This window comes from Ursus maritimus, unplaced genomic scaffold (assembly GCF_017311325.1).
Source record: "Ursus maritimus isolate PB19 unplaced genomic scaffold, ASM1731132v1 scaffold_36, whole genome shotgun sequence".
Lineage (NCBI taxonomy): Eukaryota > Metazoa > Chordata > Mammalia > Carnivora > Ursidae > Ursus > Ursus maritimus.
Window position 1 is genome coordinate 11478943 of NW_024426230.1, and position 22827 is coordinate 11501769.

General features: G+C 39.5%; 2 protein-coding genes across 5 annotated transcripts in view; one reads left to right on the top strand and one right to left on the bottom strand.

Annotated features, from left to right (window-relative positions):
* PPP2R3C (protein phosphatase 2 regulatory subunit B''gamma) overlaps window positions 1-2847 on the bottom strand; it is a 21490-nt gene extending 18643 nt beyond the window's left edge. For 2 of the 4 annotated variants that reach the window (XM_008694164.2, XM_008694140.2), the window contains exon 1: window positions 2656-2847. In XM_008694164.2, the coding sequence (XP_008692386.1) occupies window positions 2656-2713 (58 nt within the window). In that variant the 5' untranslated portion in view covers window positions 2714-2847. The remainder of the gene's footprint in view (window positions 1-2655) is intronic. The other 2 variants (XM_008694157.2, XM_008694148.2) reach the window with 2 other exon arrangements.
* A 371-nt stretch (window positions 2848-3218) lies between these two features.
* The window catches only part of PRORP (protein only RNase P catalytic subunit), a 133583-nt gene continuing 113974 nt past the window's right edge, over window positions 3219-22827 (top strand). Inside the window, exons 1-4 of the mRNA XM_008694130.2 lie at window positions 3219-3344; window positions 3706-5007; window positions 6908-6955; window positions 7437-7569. Of these exons, the coding sequence (XP_008692352.1) occupies window positions 4019-5007; window positions 6908-6955; window positions 7437-7569 (1170 nt within the window). The 5' untranslated portion in view covers window positions 3219-3344; window positions 3706-4018. The remainder of the gene's footprint in view (window positions 3345-3705; window positions 5008-6907; window positions 6956-7436; window positions 7570-22827) is intronic.

Below are 22827 nucleotides of genomic sequence, written 5' to 3' on the forward strand. Positions count from 1 at the left end.
ATCTCCAAAGGTTATGACCTGAGCAGATGGGGAAAGTTACAAGTGAGTAGGTTAGAAAGGAGACCAGGAGTTCAGTTTTGGACAAGTTAAGATTAAGATACCTATTAGAACCAAGTGGCCATGTCAAGTAGGTAATTAGATATATGAATCTGGCATTTGGAAAACGGGAGATATAAATTTAGGAGACAAAAGCAAATATACAGTATTTAAACCCATAAGAATGGCTATTTCACCATGAAGGTGAGTGTAGACAGAGAACAGAAGCTGACCAGGGACTTACTTAGCTTTGGGCACTCCAATGCTGAGTTGTTGGGGAGAAGAACACAAAAGACTGAGACGGGATTACTGGTGGGGTGGGAAGAAAACTAAGGGAGTATGACTCCCAGAAACCAAGAGAGGAAAGTATGTTTAGAGGGAGAGAGAACTACCATATCCCTGGCAGGGACTGCTGGCAGGTCAAGTAAAGTGAGGACTAAAAACTGATCACTGGCACAACAATGGAGATCACTGATGATGTTGACAAGCAGTAATTACAGCACAGATTTAATCAACAATTCTTTTAACAAGCATTGCTGTAAGGGGAGCAGGGAAATGAGGCATAGCTAGAGGTAGAAGTTAAGACAAGAAAGTTTCTTTAGAGTGAGAGAAATAGCACCATGTTCATATACTGATATGGGCGACTGAGAAAGAAAAACTGATGCAGGACAGAGGGGATAACTGCAGGAATACATCTCTGAGCAGCAAAAATGGGATCTAGCACACCGATGAAGAAAACAGCCTTAAATACAAGTTATACAACCGAAATGATTTACTTATTATTTATCGTCTCTCCCAACACTAAAGCTTAAGTTCCACAAGGAGAACTTTTGTCTGTTTTGTTTACTGCTATATCCTAGAACAGTACTCGGCACATAACAGGCATGCAATGGAATGGGTATTTATCCCAAAGATACAAATGTAGCGATCTGAAGGGGCACCTGCACCCCGTGTTTATAGCAGCAATGCCCACAAGAAGCCAAACTATGGAAAGAGCCCAGATGTCCACCGGCCGACAAATGGATAAAGACAATGCGGTACACACACACACACACACACACACACACAGGAATATTACACAGCCATCAAAAATTGAAACCTTGCCATTTGCAATGATGTGGATGGAACTAGAGGGTATTATGCTAAGCGAAATAAAGTCAATCAGAGAAAGACAATTATCATACGATTTCACTCATATTTGGAATTCAAGAAACAAAACACAGGATCATAGGGGAAGAGAAGAAAAAATAAAACAAGACGAAACCAGAGAGGGAGACATAAGAGACTCTTAATCATAGGAAACAAACTGAGGGTTGCTGGGGTGGAGGATGGAGAGATGGGATAACTGGATGATAAATATTAAGGAGGGCACGTGATGTAATGAACACCGGATATTGGATAAGACTGATGAATCACAGGCCTGTACCTTTAAAACCAATAATACATTATATGTTAATTAATTGAATTAAATAAAAAATGTTTAAAAAATAAAGCAAATTTACCTCAATAAAAGTACTTTTGACAGCAAAAAAAAAAAAAAAAGGAGTGAAGAAGGGGAGAAAGTGCAAGTACACGTGACTTTTTTGTAAGTTTTCCTATAAGGAGTGCAGAAAAATGCAGCAAAAGCTGGAGGGAGTTGTGAGATGAAATGATTTTTCTTACATGGAGTATATTACAGCCATGTTTGTCAGAGCTGATGGAAATGACTCAGTAGAGAAGGAAAATCTGATGATACGTGAGAGACAACGAAAGAACAGAGTGAAGTCAGTGAATAAAAGAAAGGGAACACGATCTCCTGTTGGAGTGGAGGAATTGTCCCAAATAGGAGCATGGACAGTTCATGTTGAACAGTAAAGGTAGAGTTTATGGGCATCTATGGTGGGGAAAGGGCTGATAGAAATGTAAGTGGGAACAGGTGAGGTTTTTCTTTGCATCGACTTTCTCAAATATATACACAAGTTCATCAACTTAAGAGAAGGAGTAGGTAGCACACATTGGAGAATTGGAGGTCTGGAAGATGACAACTGCCTTGAAGTGTAGGAGAATGACTACATAGGGAAACGCGGCAGATGTGTAAATGAATACCTGAAACACTTTAGGTTAGTGGACATGAATTCAAAGTGAGACAATTTGCCACGTTTTCTCCAGCCACTTCTGGCTGCCCCGAGGGTACGTGTGGAATAGAAAGAGCTTTAACCAGGCTGGTTAACAAGCAAGTGTGAAGGAGGAGGAAAAGAATAAAGAAAAACAGATTATGAAATCTACAATGGATAAGGAGGGAAGTGAAAAGCGTGTTAGTAAAAACGCATAAGATCAATGGATTATAAATTGTAGTAGGATCGAAGAGTTGTTGGAACCGGGGTTCTCAATTATCCCTCAAAAGCCTTGGTCAAGGCCACGTAAGTGGGTGCTAAGGTGGCTCTTCATTCCCGCAATCCTTTTTCCGGGAAGTGTGGGTCAAAACTCTCAGTACCCCTAAATCACGTCCCATCTGCCTTTGTCAAGAGAGCTTTCATAGAAGCATAAAGTGCGGCTCCCAGTAGCTGCTCCTCCCCATCTCCCCCAACCTCCAGGAGTTTAGAGCCGCCTAGCTCTGCGAGCAGCCCCTCCCAAACTCACTGTGGGTACCTGTGTTGGGCGTCGCTAACCTCCGGCGAAGAATCTCTTTCCAGTCCATGGCTGACTCCCGCGCAGCAGCTCCTGCATTTGCTGTTTACTAACCGCTCCACCCCCTACTAGCTCAGACTGCAATCTCCGCCCAACCCCATAAGGGTCACGAACGCTCAACCGCCATCTTGGACTTGGGCGGAAGTCGACTAACCAGGCAAAACCCCATTATAGCTACTGCGGAGGATACGGCGATCACGTTAACAGCGGGGAAAGCCGACTTCAAACAGATGGAAAAATGATCCTCTGTAAGGCAGCGCCCAACTTCAACAAGGTCAATTTTAAAGCTGCAGGATAAGGAAGCCCCCGTTTTTATTTAACTTGAGACTTTGGCGCGTGTATACCACGTGATTCAGGAGTCCTATGGCGTTTCCGGCTCGAGGAAGAGCTTTTTTGCTTCACGATTTCTTTTCATTGCTCACTGCGGCTATCTAGAGGCCGTAAAGATTCCCTGAACGTAGTAGACGTCTTCAACAGCCCCTTCTGCCACTAACGGTTTCAAAATTGTGTTTTCATCGCCGTCAGGCCCGGCGGAACGCCTGCGTGGGGTTCAGCCACGCCCCGGGGCCCAGGCCCTCGCGGTGCATTGTGGACGCGGTAGTTCTGCCGTGCTTATGGTGGCCTTAAACGTGAGTGCTGAGGTGAGTTGTTGAATGGAGTGAACTTCGTTTCAGATCGGTCTGTACACGGCCGGCAGTGCCCTTCGTGGACCTTTCTTCCTTACTTGAATTGTCAGTTCGGCTCTCCCCTCCCGCCCCCCATATCATCACCTGACGCGTTTGGCGGCCTGGGAGGGTTGTTACGCCGGCGCAGGGCCCCTAGATTTTGGCTTTCGCCGCTGTCCATGCTGCTCCTAGGTCTGGGGTTGGGGACACCTGGTCGCCGTTTTCGACTTTGCGCCCCTCCTTCAGCAAGGCTCCCATGGGATCCTGCCTCTTTTCCAAGGGCTGTTGTGATCCACGCGAATAAAACTGGACGGACCTCCTTGTGCTTTTTCCTCAGGTTCACAGATTGGAATATATCAGGTACCGGAGGATTCCTGCCCTGTCCCCTGGTTCTGGGACTTGCGACCAAGGTCGGATGTCCCCGGATGGTTGTTTAATGGAGAGGACTCAGCAGACTTCGTAGTATTAAGTAGCCCCAAAAGCAGATCCTTGATTTGTCTTGAGAAACTGAAAATCATCTTTTAAGAAGTTGTGCTTCGGTTCTCCGCCCCCACTCCCAATTCCTTAATTAGAAGTAGGGATATTTGAACAGTGGGGGCTGTAGAAGTCGGGGCTTTTTGAACATCTCTATCTGGTGCTGATCTCAGTGCATGATGACTTTCTGTTTCGCTGGTATTCGAAACTTTTCTAAGCTTTGGAAGAGCAACCCATACCTTGGCCTAAGCCCAGGACACTCTTATCTCTCTCTCTTTTTCAAAGACTGTTATGGCGTCGGGAACCAGCAGAAGTGGTTTTCTCTTAAAGCAGTGTCTGCACAAAATACTAAAGCAGGGAATCTGCTGATTGCCAAGGCCAGATATTTCAGGAAAGGAGATGAAGGCAGTAATAAGCAAGTTTCTTCTGATTCGCATCTTTTTGCAGCTGGAGCGGCTAAGAAGAGATCACAGATGAATCCTCATAAGGAAGATCATGCCTTGCCACCTGTGAGGAACACTATTCAACTCCCAACAAAACCTTTGAATTCACAAGAGTGGGATAAACTCAAGGAAGATTTCAAAGGAAAGACTAATTTTGAAAGTTGGATCATTTTACAAATGGCTCACTCCCATAGCTCTATAGATGTGGCCAAATCTCTGTTATCCTGGGTAGCTGCAAAAAACAACGGTATCGTAGGCTATGATTTGCTGGTCAGGTATTTGTATCTCTGCATCTTTCATAAGCAGACATCGGAAGTTATTGATGTTTATGAGATCATGAAAGCCAGATACAAGAGATTAGAACCTGAAGGGTATACTCTTCTCATCCAGGGATTAATCCACTCAGACAGATGGAAAGAGGCCTTGCTGCTGTTAGAGGATATCAAAAAAGTCATGGTCCCTTCAAGAAGGAACTACAATGATTGTATTGAGGGAGCCCTCCTCCATCAAGATGTAAACCTAGCTTGGAATTTGTATCAGGAATTGTTAGATTATGATCTTATTCCTACGTTGAAAACTTTAAAAACATTCTTTGATTTTGGAAAAAACATAAAAGATGATCAATATTCAAACAAGCTACTTGACATTCTTTTGTATCTAAGAGATAATCATCTATATCCTGAAGAGTCATTTGCACACAGTATAAAAACATGGTTTGAGAGGTAATTTTGATCTTTCTTTATATGTCTGTTTTTAATACCGCTACCTAAAAGCAGCCACCTCCTTTTCTTCTTGTCGCTGAGAATTACTCTATTCAGATTATACTTCTTTCCTTTTCTCAGATTGTTTCCCTTTAAAGACAAAATTTTGGGACGCCTGGGTGGCTCATTTGGTTAAGCATCTGCCTTCAGCTCAGGTCATGATCCCAGGGTCTTGGGATCGAATCCCGCATCCGGCTCCTTGCTCAGTGGGGAGCCTGCTTCTCCCTCTGCCTTCTACTCTCCCTGCTTGTGCTCTCTCGCTCTCTCTCTTTGGCAAAAAAATAAAATCCTTAAAAAAATTTTTTAAAATTAAAAATAAAAGAAAATTGAAGACATTTCTTACCCTTTAATAAAAGTAATAGTATAAGCAAACTCTATTCTCCATCACATAAAAGGGAAATTATCGAGCGACTTGTATATTTTCATGTATTTTTTCTTCGTAGAAGGATCATCTGATTTTTTCTAGGTGTTCAGTATGATGTACTTACAAATAGCACTTGGGGCTGGAGTTCATGGCAAGAAAACTGGAACTGTCTTTGGGTCATATTAGTGTTTAAGAAGTTCTTCTGAAACCTAGTTACTGGTATCTGTTTAATCTATGCATTTCATTAACTTGGATGGTTAGAGCTGATGGGGGACCCTGATCAGATATGATATTCAACAGTTAAAAATGGAAAATCTCATTGTTCCAGTTCATTTTGGATCTTTCCATCATCCAGCTGTTCTCTCCAAGGCTCTCTGCTTTCTCTTTGCTTTTATTCATGTTACTGCTCTGTGCCTGTTTATTGCTTTAGCCTTTTATTCACTTATTTCTTCACCACTAACTTGTTTCAGGCTCTTTTCCTAAAAACGTATTCCTTTTCTGCTTTTCTCTTTGCTATTCTATATTCTCTTTATAGATCTTTGAAGTAGTAACCATGCTTAATTATCTTATTTAACAAATTTATTGAATATCACTGGAGGGCCTAGATTGTGAAAATCTTGAATGCCAAGGATTTTGGATTTTATTCTATTACCTTGGAGTAGAGTTTTAGAAAGGTAATTGCCGATACAAAAAAAGGTTGGAGAGGGATTAAGATTGGAACTAAGGTGCGCAAACAATGAATCATGGAACACTACATCAAAAGCTAATGATGTACTGTATGGTGACTAACATATCATAATAAAAAATAAAAATAAAAAAAAGATTATGGAAGATTGGAAATAAGGAGATCTATTTGGAGGCAATTGCAGGTTTGAATGAGAGATGATGAGATCTTGCATTAAGAACTAGGGAAGGAGAGAAGGCAATCGAATCAATAGAAGCTGATAGTTGTATATGTAAGAGGAAGGAAAGGATAAGTTGATTGAGCAAATAAATCAAGTAGTTTTGGATGCCTTCATTTGGCTCGGCACTGTGGGTGTTTGGTGATATAAAAGATGTTATGATGGCATTCACAAACTAATTGGTAATGTAATACTTGACAGTTTATAGTAGTGCATAAGAAGATAACATAAGGGAAGGAATTACTTTGGGCAGAAACAATGTCTGGTAGATTTATGGAGAAGGTTAGAGTTGAGTTTGATTTAGAGGGTACACTATTAATGTCAGCTACCGGGTCCCCTGAAGGCAGATATAGATGTGAAGATGAGGGTTGGATGACCAGAGAAGTGAAGGGAAGAGGGAGGTCCAGAGTAGGGTACCATTACCTCCTTAGCCCCATCACAGTGTATCACCTGCTCTTCTAAATAAACCATTCTAGGAAAGTATCCTGAACCTTTCAGAGCTCTTGACTACTGAGTTTCTAAATAAAATGCCTATCTTTTGGTTCTGTAGGAGTCTGACCTCCTAATGATCTGGTTTTGCAATCTTTTTTTGTAGTGTTCCTGGAGAACAATGGAAAGGACAGTTCACAACAGTCAAGAAAAGGTAAAGGCCAATTTTTAATGTTTAACTCGCTTGATGCAGGTTTAGTAGGTATTGTTGCTACTGATCAAAAAATTTTTAAGAATACATTAGAGATAGGATAATTAAGAGAGTAGCCAAGAAAAAAAGCCATGTTTTACATGTGGAGAATTTCCAGTGCTCAAAATGTTTTTGCCATAAACTCGTGTAAGCCTTATGTGAAGCCTCAGAGATATTTTCCTCTACAGATTTGGGACCCGGTTGTGTTTTGAGAATGACTTTAAAAACTTTATCCGGGTGCCCACCAGTCTACTTTTTTTGGGTGTTCTGGCACACCTAATGTGGGTTATTAATCAGGTTTATAAACAGTTGGATGCATGTGATGATCACAAAGATTATAATGTTTTTTTTCATTACTCTTCAGTTTCCTCTTGTCCTAGGATTATTGATCTTAGAAAAAGTTCTTTTCCAGGATACCATTTAACATAAACTATTGTAATTACAGTGGTCATTGTTTGGGCTGTGGGAAAACCATAGAGTCTAATCACCTGAGTCCAGAAGAATACGAATTTCTTAAAGGAAAAATCATGAGGGATGTGATAGACGGAGGTGATCAGTACAAAAAGACAACACCTCAGGTGAGTCCCGAACAGGTTTTATTCCTTTCGTGGATTGCTTGTCTAGAGTAGGAATTGGCAATTTTTTTCTGTAAAAGACCGAATAGTAAATATTTTAGGCTTTGTGGGCCATCTGGTCTCTGTTGCAACTTTTCAACTCAAAATGCAGTACATAAGTGAATGAGCATGGCTGTGTTCCATTAAAACTATATTTATGAAAATACACTGTGGACTGGATTTGGCCTGCTGGCTATAGTTGCCAACCTTTAGGAGAGACTGCTTCAGAATTTAACAGAATAATTGGGGTGGACTATCCTCCATCTATTGGAGTCAGTCCTGTTTTATCTAGGCACAGGTCCACTTAAAGCCATAAAGACAGGTGCTCATTTTTTGTCTAAGTACTTCCAGAAAACTGTGTTCAGTAACTCCCATGAAAACATGGTTTCTCACAACTTTTCTAATGAAAAGAGTTTAAGGGAGCTTGACAAAATTATTTCCAGATTTTCTTAGTATTGAATTTGATTCCATAAGTCATTTTTAATAGCTTCCTTTTGCTATTCTTCAGTACTTTATACTGGTTTACTGAGATTAAGTTGAAGAACTAAAATGCTTTTACCTTGGGGAAAGGTCGCTTATTATCTTGCTAAGTGCTTTTTCTTCAAGGTACCAAATAAAAACAAGAAGTGAAAACTGTTCTGCCCTCTTACCTTGACTTAAAATTGTCACAGAATGCCCTTAGATCATATGAAGACCTTTAATCTTCAAAATAAAGTCAAAATATGGTCCATAAAAACATTAGCTTCATTGTATGGAATAACTTTTAGCTGATTTTATTGATAAAATTAGAGTTAAGATTTATTAAGTGATGCTAAGTACTTTATATTCGTTATCTTATATCTTATTTAATCCTTATAACCACCCTATATGGTATTATTTTATTTCTTTTTTACAGAGTGATTGAGACTTTGGGAGATTAAATCTGCCCAAGGACACCTCACTAATAAAATCTAGGTCTGAGTGACCCCAAAACCTTTGCTGTCACACTCTATTGCCTCTCATTGTGTGAAAAGTTCCAGTGACAATATAGTTCCCTATATACCTGAGAGCCAACTGGTTGTAGCAACTCTTAATGATTTAGGAATTTCTGCCTGCTGAAATATGATTTGAACAGATAAATTTCCTTTCTCTCATCAAACATCTATTGAACACTTACCTGTGTTTGCTGAAGTAGATGTTAGGGTAGATGCAAGGTTGAATGCAACTCATGTTGTTTGTTACCAAAGACTTACCATTTCTGTTATAGACTAGTTGAATAGTCTTCCCACCTTTCAACTATTTATTTAATAAAAAGAAAAAAATGAAAGAATAGCACAATGGAAGCCTACATACTCTTCATTTTGAGTAACCAGTTGTTACTATGCCACTTATGCTTTCTCTCCATATATGTTTCTGTGAACCATTTAAAAGTAGGTTGTAGACATATGACCTTAAATATTTCAGCCTATATCTTCTAAGAATAAGAAAATTCTATAATTAAATACCATCCTCACATTTCAAAACCTTAACCTTAATTCAGTGTCATTTAATAAAAGGTACATATTCAAATTTTCCCAGTTGTCACCCTGAAATGTATTTTATAACTTTTCCCACTCTGATCCAGGATTCAATCAAGATGTACTCATTGCTTTTGATGGTTATGTCTCTCTAAATTGAGAACAGCCTCTCCCGCACTGCCTTTTTAAATTTTTATGACATTGATTTTTTTTTTGAAAAGCCTAGGTTTTTTGTCTTATGCAGGGCTTCTCAAACTTGGTACCTATGAATCACTTGAAGATCTGGTTAAAATATAAATTATGATTCAGGTGTCTGGAGAGGGGCCTGAGAGTCTGTATTTTGAACAAGTTCCCAGATGATGTGATTCTGGTCTTTAGACAACATTTTGAGCAGTAAGATTGTGGACTAATTGATTGTTTTTTCCTCCATTAATCCAATGTAACAGCTCTTGGCTATGCATTGCATGGGTGATGCTGGGTGCTTAATGCCTCACAGCAGCTACATAATGTCAGGTTATCCTCACTATTGATGTTAAGTTCCATCACTTGATTACAAGGACAACTGCCAGATATCTCCATTGTAAAGGTACCTTTTTCCTTGGTAACCTTTGTAATTAAAAATTAACCTGTGGAGTAATACGTCAGGCCTGGGGCGCCTGGGTGGCACAGCGGTTAAGTGTCTGCCTTCGGCTCAGGGCGTGATCCCGGCGTTCCGGGATCGAGCCCCACATCAGGCTCTTCCACTGGGAGCCTGCTTCTTCCTCTCCCACTCCCCCTGCTTGTGTTCCCTCTCTCGCTGGCTGTCTCTATCTCTGTCAAATAAATAAATAAAATCTTAAAAAAAAAAAAAAATACGTCAGGCCTATGCAGATGTCCTGTCATTCTTGCAGATATCCTGTTAACTCTTCACCCAGTGTTTTTTGTATCATGGAGATGATTTTTACCTTTGGAGGTTGTAAAGTGGTGATTTTCTAGTTATTTCATTCCTTCCACATTTATTAACTGGTATTATTCTATAAAAGATTTCTCTTTTTTCTTTTTTTTTTTTTAGAGCTCCTTTTTATTTTTAAAATTACCTTTTCTAGACATAAGAACTTCTTTTTTCTTTTTTTGATTAATTGTGTTAGAATTTGTTACCACCATCATTATTCTTTTTGTTGCTCAAATTGTCCTGGATTTGTCCTTTAGGAGCCCCTTCAAGCCATCTCCTGTGTCTTTTTGACATTTCCTCCACTACCCTATCAGTTTTGCCCCCAGTTTTTGCACTTCTCTTATTTCTAGCACAGGATGTCCCAGGCTCCCACCTTGAAGTGCTTCTGTCCCAGTGATGGAATCATAAATTGAATACTTTTGTTTGACACCTCTCCATGGTTAAACATTGCTATAATTCCTTTTTAATGTGTATCACTTTAATTCTAGCTTAATAGAAGGAAGATTTGTTAGTTTTCTTTGTTGGCAAAGACTTAGAACCCAGAGCAAATCTTCCTCTTGGAGAGGTTATAGCGTAAATGGAGTTGCAGCCTCTGGACTATTGTGAGAATAGCAAAGAGTAGTCATACATTTAATTACTGTAATTCACAAAGCAACTGGATATATTCACAGAAGGATTGGAACATTTTAGGTCAAGGGAAATTATTTTCTCTTTCTCTTTCCAGGTATGCTTCCCTTTCCCCCCCACTGAAGGTCTCCAATCCTGTATTCCATCTCTTGTCACTGCCTTTCACTTTCAGGCTATTAATATAATAATAATAATTGCTACCATTTATGAAATGATTGCCATATGTCAGGCACTTCTGTAACTAGATCTGTTACCCTCACAACCTTACAAGGATATCGCCATTTTGAAGATGGGGAAGCTCAGGAGAAGCAATGAGTCCATGGTTAAAGAGCAGCAAAGAAAGTCGTGTGATGTGACTGGCTTGTTCAGGGTTTGGTTTTTGTGGTATCGGTGAGGTAGAAGGGGCAGGGATGGATCTAGAACACTGCTGGTGGATAGAAGTAGAAGCAACTCTTTTTCTGGGACCAGCGGGAAGGAATTAAGGATAGTGGACAAGTTAAGTGTGTTGGTGCAGCAAAGAGTTGAGAACATATATTCACACCTCTTAATTTCTCTGAAGAGCCCGAGGCAAATCGGTCATTTGAAGGTGAGAGAAAGTATGATAGCCTAAGCCTAAGGGACCTTGAGGAGAGTTTTAAGCATTGGAAGTTTGGATTATTTGTGAGAGGTTTGGGGAAAGTATTGCCGAGTGATGCTGAAGCCCCAGCTGAGGCCAGAGAGCCTGAATGTGTAATGGCATTGATCTGTGAGACATTCTCAGCAGTCCCGGACCCTCCAGGTATAGGAATAGAGAAGGCAGATAGATGGATGGTACAGGAGTTTGCTTGTCTGGCGCAGTTGGAAACCAGGAGTTGAGGATGGCTCGATTAAGGGACCATGAGGTCAAGCTTGATGGGAAGTAAAGAGGGGCGGGAGCTCGTGGACTAGGAGACAGTAGAGACAGGAGCGGATTGGAGGCTCTTTGAGGTTGAAGAGCAAGCATAAGTGGAGTAAGAATGACAAGCGGGAGATTTTGATCAGTGTGTATTAGATCGGTGTATATTTGACCAGAGGTAGAGTGCTCTGCAGTGATGACAAGGTCCAGAGTGTGAGAGTTAAGCAGATGAAGAAACAGAGCCAAAAGTGCAAGGTGTGCAAGTACAGATTTATTGAGAGTGTCCGTATGATAGTATTAATGGCAGCTGTGTTTATAGAATGCTTACCAGGTGCCAGGTAATGTGCTTTGTTACTTAGGCTGGTGATGAAGAACAGAGGTGGCAAATTCTTGATAAATGTAGAGGTGCCTGGGGTGACACAAGGTGCTAATAAAGAGGAGGAGTCAGCAAACTATGGCCTGCAGAGCAAATCCAGCCCACTCCATGTTTTTATAAATAAAGTTTTATTGGAACACAGCCACACTCATTCATTTATGTGGCTGCTTTTGCCTTGCAGAGTTGGGTACCTAGAAAAGAGACCATGTGGCTCATAAAACCTAAACTGTTAAGTGTCTGGCCCTTTACAGAACAATTTGCTGACCTGTGGTGTGAGGTAAGGAGTGGAGATGTAGTGAGGAGCAGTGGGTACTAGAAAAGGGCCTCTTCTTTCTCCTCACTCCTATAGCATGCTTTGAGAGAATGGGTTGCTTAAGAACAAAGTAATTAAGAAGTTATTGATAACTTCAGGAAGAGCAGTTTCAGTCATACACTGACTCATACATCGAGTGTAAACTATACTTTTGAGAAGTTTAGATGAAAGCAAGAAGAAATGAGGTAGTTGTGACTGCAGGATGGTAGAGATCAAGGGAGGATGTAGGGATGTGGGAGAGACTTGTGCATGTTTAGGTGATGAAGAAAGGGTGTCAGTAAAGATAAAAATGTCAAGTAAGGACAGGTAGGAGAGAGAATGGATTACTAATGAGCAAGGTTCAGAAGTAGGAGGGGCTGCCAAAAAGAGCGCAAATGGGGGAAGTTTGAAAGGAGAGTCCTCATTTGAGACTGTAGAAAAGAAAGTGAAGAAAAGAAAGTGAAGATGGGGGGACACCTGGGTGGCTCAGTCAGTTAAGCGTCTGCCTTTGGCTCAGGTCATGATTCCAGGGTCTTGGGATCGAGTCCCACATCAGGTTCTTGCAGGGAGCCTGCTTCTCCCTCTGTCTGCCGCCCCCCCCCCCCCCGCTTGTGTGGGTTCTCTCTGACAAATAAATAAATAAAATCTTTTAAAAAAAATAAGTGAAGATGGGTGCAGATATAAACATATAGGTAGAGGGAGAGAAGTTTGAGGGAAATGACATCTGTGTTAAATGGGTACACAGCGAGAGGTTGGAGTCAAGTGGAAAGTGTAGTAGACACCAGATGGGAGTCTGGTCAACACTAGACAGTGAAGAAAGTTTGGAATGGTTGTTAAGAAGAATGGTGGAGATGCTAACTCCAGGCAGGATTGTGGCAAGGGGTGGATGCTGAGATTTGAATCAGTAATTTATAGACTTGACTTTACATGAATGTATGATTTAATATTTTTCTGACAGAGCTTGGCTCACCTGGAATGGCAGTAGTGAAGACAAAATGTAACATTAGCTCAGAGTTTGGGTTTTGTTGGTGAGGTGTGACAGTATGATGGGGGGAGCAAGGGAAGGTGGTTCTGACAGAGTAGTTAACATGATTGCCATGGCGCTCAGACTAGATGGGGAAGGAGGGAAGGCCAGAGAGCACTGTCGAGGAGAGTTCAAGGGGCTAGCAGTCTCAGTGTGGGGTAGAAGAAAAGGTTTAGTGGGAGTCAAGGAAAAGAATAGTAGAAGGCTGAGGTCAGAGGGCAGGTGAAATCTTTGAGGCTAAGATTTTACAGGAAGAGCCATTCCAGGCCCTGGCAGATCCAGTGTCCAACTGTCAGGGTTTGACATGTACCCCAGGGTAAAATTCAGCTCCAGAGTGTCATTTCTCAAAGATTTTTCATCTCTTGTTTTGTTTTGTTTTTGCTCACCGTTTGTATTAATCTGTTAGGGCTGCTAATAGAATACCACAAACCAGATGGGTCAAACAACGGAAACGTATTTTTGCACAGTTCCGGAGGCTAGATGTCCAAGATCAAGGTGTTGGCAGGTTTGGTTTCTCTTGAGGCTTCTCTCTTGACTTGCAGACCACTCCCTCCTTGCTTTGTCCTTATATGGACTTCCTCTGTGCTTGAACATCCCAGGTCTCTCTGTGTGTCCAGGACACCAGTCAAATTGGATTAAGGCCGGTCCTTATGACCTCATTTTACCTTAATCACTTCTTTAAAGGCTTTATCTCCAAATACAGTCACATTCTGCAGTGCTTGGGGCTAGGACTTCAGCATATGTATTCTGAGGTAGTCACAGTTCAGTCTATAACACTATTCATTGCATTATGTATGAAAACTATATCGTGTCAGCATTTTAAATTATTTCATGCTGGGAAAAAGTAGCTGGAACGGACTTCAATATCGCTTTCTAAATCTTGCTTGTAATTTAGGAATGTGAGGTACAAACCAAGGAGTAAATATCACATCTTTGTCTACTTAAAAAAAAGGTATGATGTCAGCTGACCTCCATAAGCACCTAAAATGAGAATTATCAAAATTATTTCAGGCTTAGGGGCACCTGGGTGGCTCAGTCGGTTTAACATCTGCCTTTGGCTCAGGTCATGATCTCAGGGTTCTGGATTGAGCCCTGCATCGGGCTCCCTGCTTAGCAGGGAGTCTGCTTCTCCCTTTCCTTCTCCTTCTGCCCCCCCCCCAACAGCCCCCACTCATGCTCTGTCTCTCTCTGCCTCTCTCAAATAAATAAGTAAAATCTTCAAAAAAAAGTATTTCAGGCTTATATGTTTTCATCAAATTAGAACTCTTTTGTTTAAAACAAAGTAAATGAGATGGCACCATCTGATGAAGTGGTTTCAACCTTGATGCTGGTTAGAATCATTTAGGAGTTGCCTAAAAATTAATGATACCTGGACTCCATCCCCTGTAGATTTTGGTTTTAGGTGTACAGTTCAGTGATATTAAATACATTCACATTGTTGTGTAACCATCACCATCATCCGTCCCCGTAACTCTTTTCATCTTGTAAAACTGAAACTCTACCTATTAGACAATAACTCCCCATTCTCTCCTTCTTCCCAGCTGCTGGCAACCACCACAATACTTCCTGTCTTTATGATTTTGACTACTGCAAGTATAAGTGGAGGTATCTGCCTTTTTTGACTGGGTTATTTCACTTAGCATAATGTCCTCAAGGTTTATCTATGTTGTAGCATATTGCAGAATTCCTTCCTTTTTAAGGCTATTCTGGGTGGACATGAATTTCAGAAGGGATACTAATCTACTACAATTTTCTTTCTCCTGGGTACGTATCTAGCAGTAGAGTGACTGGGTCTTATGGTTGGTGTGTGTATAGCTTTTAAGAAACTGCCAAAACCATTTTCCAAAGTGGTGTCTCATTTTACATTTCTACCAGCGCTATAGGAATATTACAGTTGCTCCACATCCTGGTCAGCACTTATTATGGTCAGGCTCTGTCTTAGCCACTCTAATGGATTTGCAGTAGTATTCCATTGTGGTCTTAATTCACATTTTCCTAATGACAGATGATGTCAAACATCTTTTTATGTGCTTAATATTCCATTGTATGTATATACCATATTTTATTTATCCAAGTGTCAGTGGACCCTTGTGTTGATTATGCATTTTAGCTTTTGTGAATAATGCTGTTTATGAGAGACCCTGCTTGCAATTCTTTTGGGTATATACCTGGAAGTGTGATTGCTGCATCATGTGCTAAATCTATTTTTAATTGTTGGAGGAACTGTGTTTCACAATGGCCGCACCATTTTACATTCACGCCAGCAGTGCATAAGGGTTCCAATATCTCCACATCCTTGCCAACACATACTGTTTTCTGGGTTTTTTTTTTTTTTAATCGTATCTATTCTAATTGGTATGAGGTGGTATCTCATTGTAGTTTTGATTTGTATTTCCCTAATGGTTAGTGATGTTAAGCATCTTTTCATGTGCTTATTGGCCATTTGTATCTCTTTGGAGAAATGTCTGTTCAATTCCTTTGCCCATTTTTGAATTGGGTTTTTGTTTTTTGTTGAATTTTAGGTGGTCTATATATTCTGGATATTAGTCTTTTATTAAATAATATGATTTAAAAATAATTTCTCCCATTCTATGGGTTGTCTCTTTACTCTGTTGATAGTGTTTTATGATGTACAAAAATTTTTAAATATTGTGAAGTCAGGTTTGTTTATTTTTGTTACCATGTGTCTTTGGTGTCATATCCAAGAAAATCATTGTCAAATTCAGTGTCATGCAGCTTTTGTTCTATGTTTTCTTCTAAGAGTTTTATTCTTTTAGGTCTTACATTTAGATCTTTGATTCATTTTGAGTTCATCTTTGTATATGGTGTTAGGTAAGGGTCCAGCTTCATTCTTCTGTTGTTGTTGTTGTTGTTGTTGTTTTTAAAGATTTTATTTATTTATTTGAGAGAGAGAGAGAGAGAGAGAGAGATGACAAGCTGAGGCAGAGGGAGAGGGAGAAGCAGACTCCCCGCTGAGCAGGGAGCCCAACGGGGGACTCGATCCCAGAACCCTGAGATCATGACCTGAGCCGAAGGCAGACCCTTAACCGACTGAGCCACCCAGGCACCTCAGCTTCATTCTTTTGTGTGTCAGTATCCAGTTTTCCCAGCACCACTTGTTGAAAAGACTGTCCTTTCCCCATTGAATGGTCTTGGCACCCTTGTCAGAAATCATTTGACCATACATGAGATGGTTTGGGTTTGTGTCTATTCCATTGGTCCATATGTCTGTTTTTATGCAAGTACTACACTGTTTTTTGTTTGTTTGTTTAGGATTTTATTTATTTGAGACGGTGGGGGGAGAGAGGGAGAGAGGGAGCTCAAGCAGGGAGAAGAGCACAGGGAAAGGGACAAGCAGACTCTATGCTGAGTGTGGACCCTGACGTGGGGCTGGATCTCAGGATCCCAAGATCATAACCTGAGCCAAAATTGAGAGTTGGATGCTTAACCGACTGAGCCACCCAGGTTACCCTAGTACTCCACTGTTTTGATTACTGTAGCTTTGTAATAAGTTTTAAAATCAGTAAGTGTGAGTTTTGTTCTTTTTAAAGATTATTTTGGTTATTCAGGGTCCCTTGAGATTCCATATCAATTTTAGGATGAGTTCTTCTATTTCTGCAAAAAATATCACTTGGATTTTGATAGGGATTGTATTGAACTTGTAGATTACTTTGGGTAGTTTTGATGTTTTAACAATATTAAGTCTTTCTATCCATGAATATGGGATGTGTTTCCATTTATTTATGTCTTTAATTTCTTTCAACAATCTTTTGTAGTTTTCTTTGTAATGTTTTTTACCTCCCTGGTTAAGTTACTTCCTAAGTATTTCATTATCTTTGATACTGTTGTAAATAGAATTGTTTTTGTCATTTATTTTTTAGATTGTTCATTGTTAGTAGAAATGTAACCAATTTTTGTATGTTGACTTTGTAACTTGCTACTTTGCTGAATTGATTTATTCTAGCAGCTTTTTTTGGTATGGAATCTTTAGGATTTTCTGGATATATGATCAAATCATCTGCAAACAAAGATAATTTTACATCTTCCTTTCCAACTTGGGTGCTTTTTATTTCTTTTTTTTTTTTTTTTTTAAAGATTTTATTTATTTATTCGACAGATAGAGACAGCCAGCGAGAGAGGGAACACAAGCAGGGGGAGTGGGAGAGGAAGAAGCAGGCTCATAGCAGAAGAGCCTGATGTGGGGCTCGATCCCAGATCGCCGGGATCACGCCCTGAGCCGAAGGCAGACGCTTAACCACTGTGCCACCCAGGCGCCCCATGGGTGCTTTTTATTTCTTTTGCTTGCTTAAATTGATCTGGCTAGAACTTCCAGTATATATTTAAGTAGAAGTGGTGAAAGCAAGCATCCTTGCCTTGGTCCTAATCTTAGAGGAAAAGCTTTCAGTCTTTCACCATTGAGTATGATGTTTGCTGTGGGTTTTTCATATGTAGCTTTTACATTGAGATAGTTTCCATTTCTAGGTTGTTTTTTTTTTTTAATGAAAAGGGGGTTTTAATTATGAAAAGGGGGTTTTATCAAATGCTTTTTCTGCATTCAATTGAGATGGTCATGTGTTTTTTTTCCCCCTTCATTCTGTTGATGTGGCCTATTACACTGATTGATTTTTATACATTGAACCATCCATGCATTCCAGAAATACATCCCACTTCATCATATGGTGTGTAATCCTTTTAATATACTGCTGGATTTTGCTTGCTAGTATTTTGTTGAGGATTTTTGCATCAATGTTCATAGAGGATCTTGGTCTATGGTTGTAGTCTCTTTCTCTGGCTTCGGTATCAGTGTAACACTGGCCTCAAAGAATGAGTTGGGAAGTAGTCTCTTCAATTTTTTGGAAAAGTTTGAGAAGGATTGGCATTAATTCTTTAAATGTTCAGTAGAATTCACCAGTGAACCATCAGGTCCAGGGCTTTTGTCGTCGTTGGGAGATTTTTTTACTGATTCTATCTTCTTACTACGTATAGGTGTATTCGGAGTTTCTTTTTCTTTGTGAGAATGCTTTGTTGTGTGAACCTCTGATCAAGAGCAGCAATCAGCAGAGCATAGATCCCCAGTAGTTGGAGGAGGGATCCTTTTTGTCCACTCTGGCTCCCATAACAGGTATTCAAGCTGCTCTAGGAACATGGCAGTTGCCTGCCATTTGGCTTGGGGTGAGGAATGGGTAACTGCTGCTGCACTAGGAGCTAAAACTGAACAAAATTAATGACAGTTTCTCATCCAAGGCCTCCCCTGCAAGTTGCAAGCCTTCAACAGATTCCAGAGTTCCAAAATAGTTACATCAGACAGTTCCTGTCAGTGTAATTGTTGTTTAGGTGGGAGAGACAGATTCTTGGCGCTTCCATCTCCACCGTTTTCTCTTCAACTTGATAAGTTTTGATACATACATACCCCTGTGAAGCTGTCACCACAGTCAGTATAATGAATATATCTGTCACCTCCAAAAGTTTCTTTATGCCACTTTGTAATGACTCCTGTACCTCACTCTTGCCTCCCCTGCCCAACCCCAGGTAAACACCATAGAATCATACCATATATAGTGTTTTTGTCTGTTTTTTTTAATATTCAGTACAATAATTTTGAAATTTCATCCATGTTTTGTGTCTCAGTCATTTTTAGTCCCGAATAACAGTCCATTGGGTGCATATACCACAACTTGTAAATTCATTCACCTATTGATGGACATTTGGATTATTTACAGTTTGGGGCTATTAAAAATACAGTTAATAAGAACATTCTTGTGGAAGTCTTTGTTTAGTAGGGATGCTGTAACAAATTGCTATGAACTGGTGGCTTAAACAGCAGACATCTGTTCTCTCATAGTTCTGGAGGCTAATAGTCCAAAATCAAGGTATGGGCTTGGCCATGCTCCTTTTGAAGGCTCTAGGAAAGAGTCTTTCTTTTCCTAGCCTCACTTCAGGTAATCCTTGGTTTTTCTTGGCTTTTAGCCATATTTCTTCACTCTCTGCCACTTCTTCTCTGTATGCCGTCTCTTCCTATGAGCACATCAGTCATTGGATTTAGGGCCCTCCTTATTCCAGTACAGTCTCATCTTAGCTAATTACATCTGCATCCAGATAAGGCCACATTTTGGGTGGACATGAATTTCAGAAGGGATACTAATCTACTACAATTTTCTTTCTCCTGGGTACGTATCTAGCAGTAGAGTGACTGGGTCTTATGGTTGGTGTGTGTGTAGCTTTTAAGAAACTGCCAAAACCATTTTCCAAAGTGGTGTCTCATTTTACATTTCTACCAGCACTATAGGAATATTACAGTTGCTCTGCATCCTGGTCAGCACTTATTATGGTCAGTCTCTGCCTTAGCCACTCTAATGGATTTGCAGTAGTATTCCATTGTGGTCTTAATTCACATTTTCCTAATGACAGATGATGTCAAACATCTTTTTATGTGCTTAATTGCCATCTATATATCTTCTTTGGTGACATGCCTGTTAAGATCTTTTGCCCATTGTTAAAATTGGGTTGCTTTCGGGTTGCCTGGCTGGCCTGTTGGTGGGGTGTGCAGCTCTCAATCTCGGAGTTGTGGGTTTGAGCCCCGTGTTGGGTGTAGAGATTACTTAAAAAATAAAATCTTAAAAAAAATTGGGTTGCTTTCTTATTATTTAGTTGTAGCAGTTAATGTATTTTAGTTACAACTCCTGTGTCAGATATGTCTTCTGCAAATATCTTCTCTCAGTCTGTGGCTTGCCTTTCATTTTTATAAAATAAAGATTCTTATTTAATTGTTCTGGTTTGGGGGCCCAGACATCAGGATTTTCAAAAGCTCCCAAGTGATTTTAAAATGCAGCCCAGGGTTGAGAACCACTGCTTCTAACGTGAGGTTTTGGTCTATGACTATACCACCCTGAACGCATCCCATCTTGTCTAATGTGAGGTTTTGAAGAGTCCTAATGTATGTATGGCAGCTTCTTTTCTACAGGAGAATTTTGGGAGAAAACCTCCATCATCGTTGGTCAATTTTTCTGCTTTAAACCTTTGTTTACTGTATTTAGACATCACAGCCAGCAGATGGCAATAGTGTAACATGTAAAAATTATTCTGGGTTTTCTAGCTCCATCCATCAGGTTAAAGGATTTGGTTAGCTGCTTTTATTATTAAACTGAAAGATATGTATGCCATTTCGAAGTCTGGTTCGTGATAGTAGATAAAGATGGGAGCTGTATTTGTGAATTTTAAGTGAACAAAGCAGAACTCCAAATAGTATGCTTGTCCTCCTGATTTAACTTTGTGAAACTAATTGAAAGAACATTAGTTCTCAAAAAGTGCATTTGGAGCTATGTAGATACTGTTAGTTTAATATTAATAAGATTTTCCCACTTATTTTCCTTCATTCTGAGCAATATTACATTACACTCAGGTTTTTTTTTTTAATTCAACTGTTAGAGTATCAGTTCAATTCTTTCTTTAATCTTTTTATTAGGGAAAATTTCAAACATATGTAAAAGGAGAGAGACCAGTATAAGGAACTTATAGCTCAATGATTATTAACTCGTGGCCATTCTTACTTCATTAATACCGCCACCTGTTCTGCCCTTGCCCCTCAGATTATTGTGAAGCAAATCTGATCTTAATCATTTGTCCTGCAAATTATAAATTCACTTCACTTGTTTCTCTTACCTTAAAAAATACTCCTTTGTAGAGTGATTTTTCTTAAAGACTAAGAAGTACTTGAGAACAGCAAACATCTCTACACCCAATGTGGGGCTTGAACTTGCAACCCCCAGACAAAGAGTCACATGCTCCACTGACTGAGCCAGCCAGGTGCCCCCAGACCCTTTTACATTCTTAAAATTAAGGACTCCTGAGAGCTTTTGTTTACGTGAAATTATATCTACTGATAATTACTGGATTAGAAATTTAAACTGAGAACCTTTAAAAATATGTATTGATTTCTTTGAAATAACAATATAAAAACTATTACATGTTAATATAAATAACATTTCATCAGTAATAACTATTGTCCAAAACAAAAACAATTTGTGAAAAGAGAGGCATTGTTATATATTTGTAAATGTCTTTAATTACATGGCTTAATAGAAGACAACTGAATTTTTATATCTGTTTCTGTACTCAGTCTGTTGTATGTGATTTTGGCTGAACCATATGAAAAAAAGTGGAAGCTCATAGAGGTAAACATAGTTAGAAAAGGTGAGATTATTTTATTCACATTTTCAGATAATTGTGGGTATTCTTTGATATTATACCAAAACTCCACTATACACTCTGAGCAAATGAGAGTGAAAAAGGCAGGTAACATGTTAATATTATTATAGAAATAGTTTTTAACCTTACAGATTACCTGAACCACAGCATGAGAACCACTGCTCTAGAAATACTGTGCTATAGATGTAGTTTCCTTTTTTTCTCTCTTTGAGTAAAACTTATTTCTCTCAATTTTATTATATAAATGTTGACAAAAGAAGTTAAAACAAAGAAACAGTCTCACTACTCAACATTTTTTCAGCATATTTCCTATTTAGTGTCTTCTTTTTTAGTTTGTTTTTTTTTTTAAGATTTATTTATTTATTTTAGAGAGCACAGGCAGGAGTGGCAGAGGGAGAGGAAGAGTCTTAAGCAGACTGCCGGCTGAATGCAGAGGCTGAGGTGGGGCTTGATCTCATGACCCTGAGGCCATGACCTGAGCCTAAATCAAGAGTCAGACGCTTAACCAGCTTGCGCCACCCAGCCGCCCCTCTTTTAGTTGTTATTGAGACTTAGTTCATCACCATCTATCACTTTCCAAAATGGAAGTGTTTTTGTTCTAATCACAAAAATATTTATTAATTATAAAAAAATATCATGGAATATTACTCAGCTATCAAAAAGAATGATTTCTCAACATTTGCTGCAACATGGACGGCCCTGGAGGAGATAATGCTAAGTGAAATAAGTCAAGCAGAGAAAGACAATTATCATATGGTTTCTCTCCATCTATGGAACATAAGAACTAGGAAGATCGGTAGGAGACGAAAGGGATAAAGAAAGGGGGGGTAATCAGAAGGGGGAATGAAGCATGAGAGACTATGGACTCTGAGAAACAAACTGAGGGCTTCAGAGGGGAGGGAGGTGGGGGAATGGGATAGAATGGTGATGGGTAGTAAGGAGGGCACGTATTGCATGGTGCACTGGGTGTTATATGCAACTAATGAATCGTGGAACTATACATCAAAAACCAGGGATGTACTGTATGGTGACTAAATAATATAATAAAAAATATTATAAAAAAATTAAATTAAATTAAAAAATCTCAGTCAAAATAGATAGTTCTAAAAAGGGAAATAATAGCCTACCATGGTCCTCTCATTGTGAGCTTTTAATGAAACTTTTTTTTAACTCTTAATGAAACTTTAATACCAATAGCAGTCCCCCATAATCCTGTGATTTAGAATTTCTTAAATAAAACTTTAATGACTGGGGATTCCATTTTCTGAAAAAGAAATTGGAGGAAGGCAAATTGCCTGTAGTACATTTAAGGTTAAGTTTAAATCAAACCATTTGTTCTGCTTGATGATATCTCTTGAGTTAATTGACAGAAGGGAGACCTTCTGGTATTTCTCTGA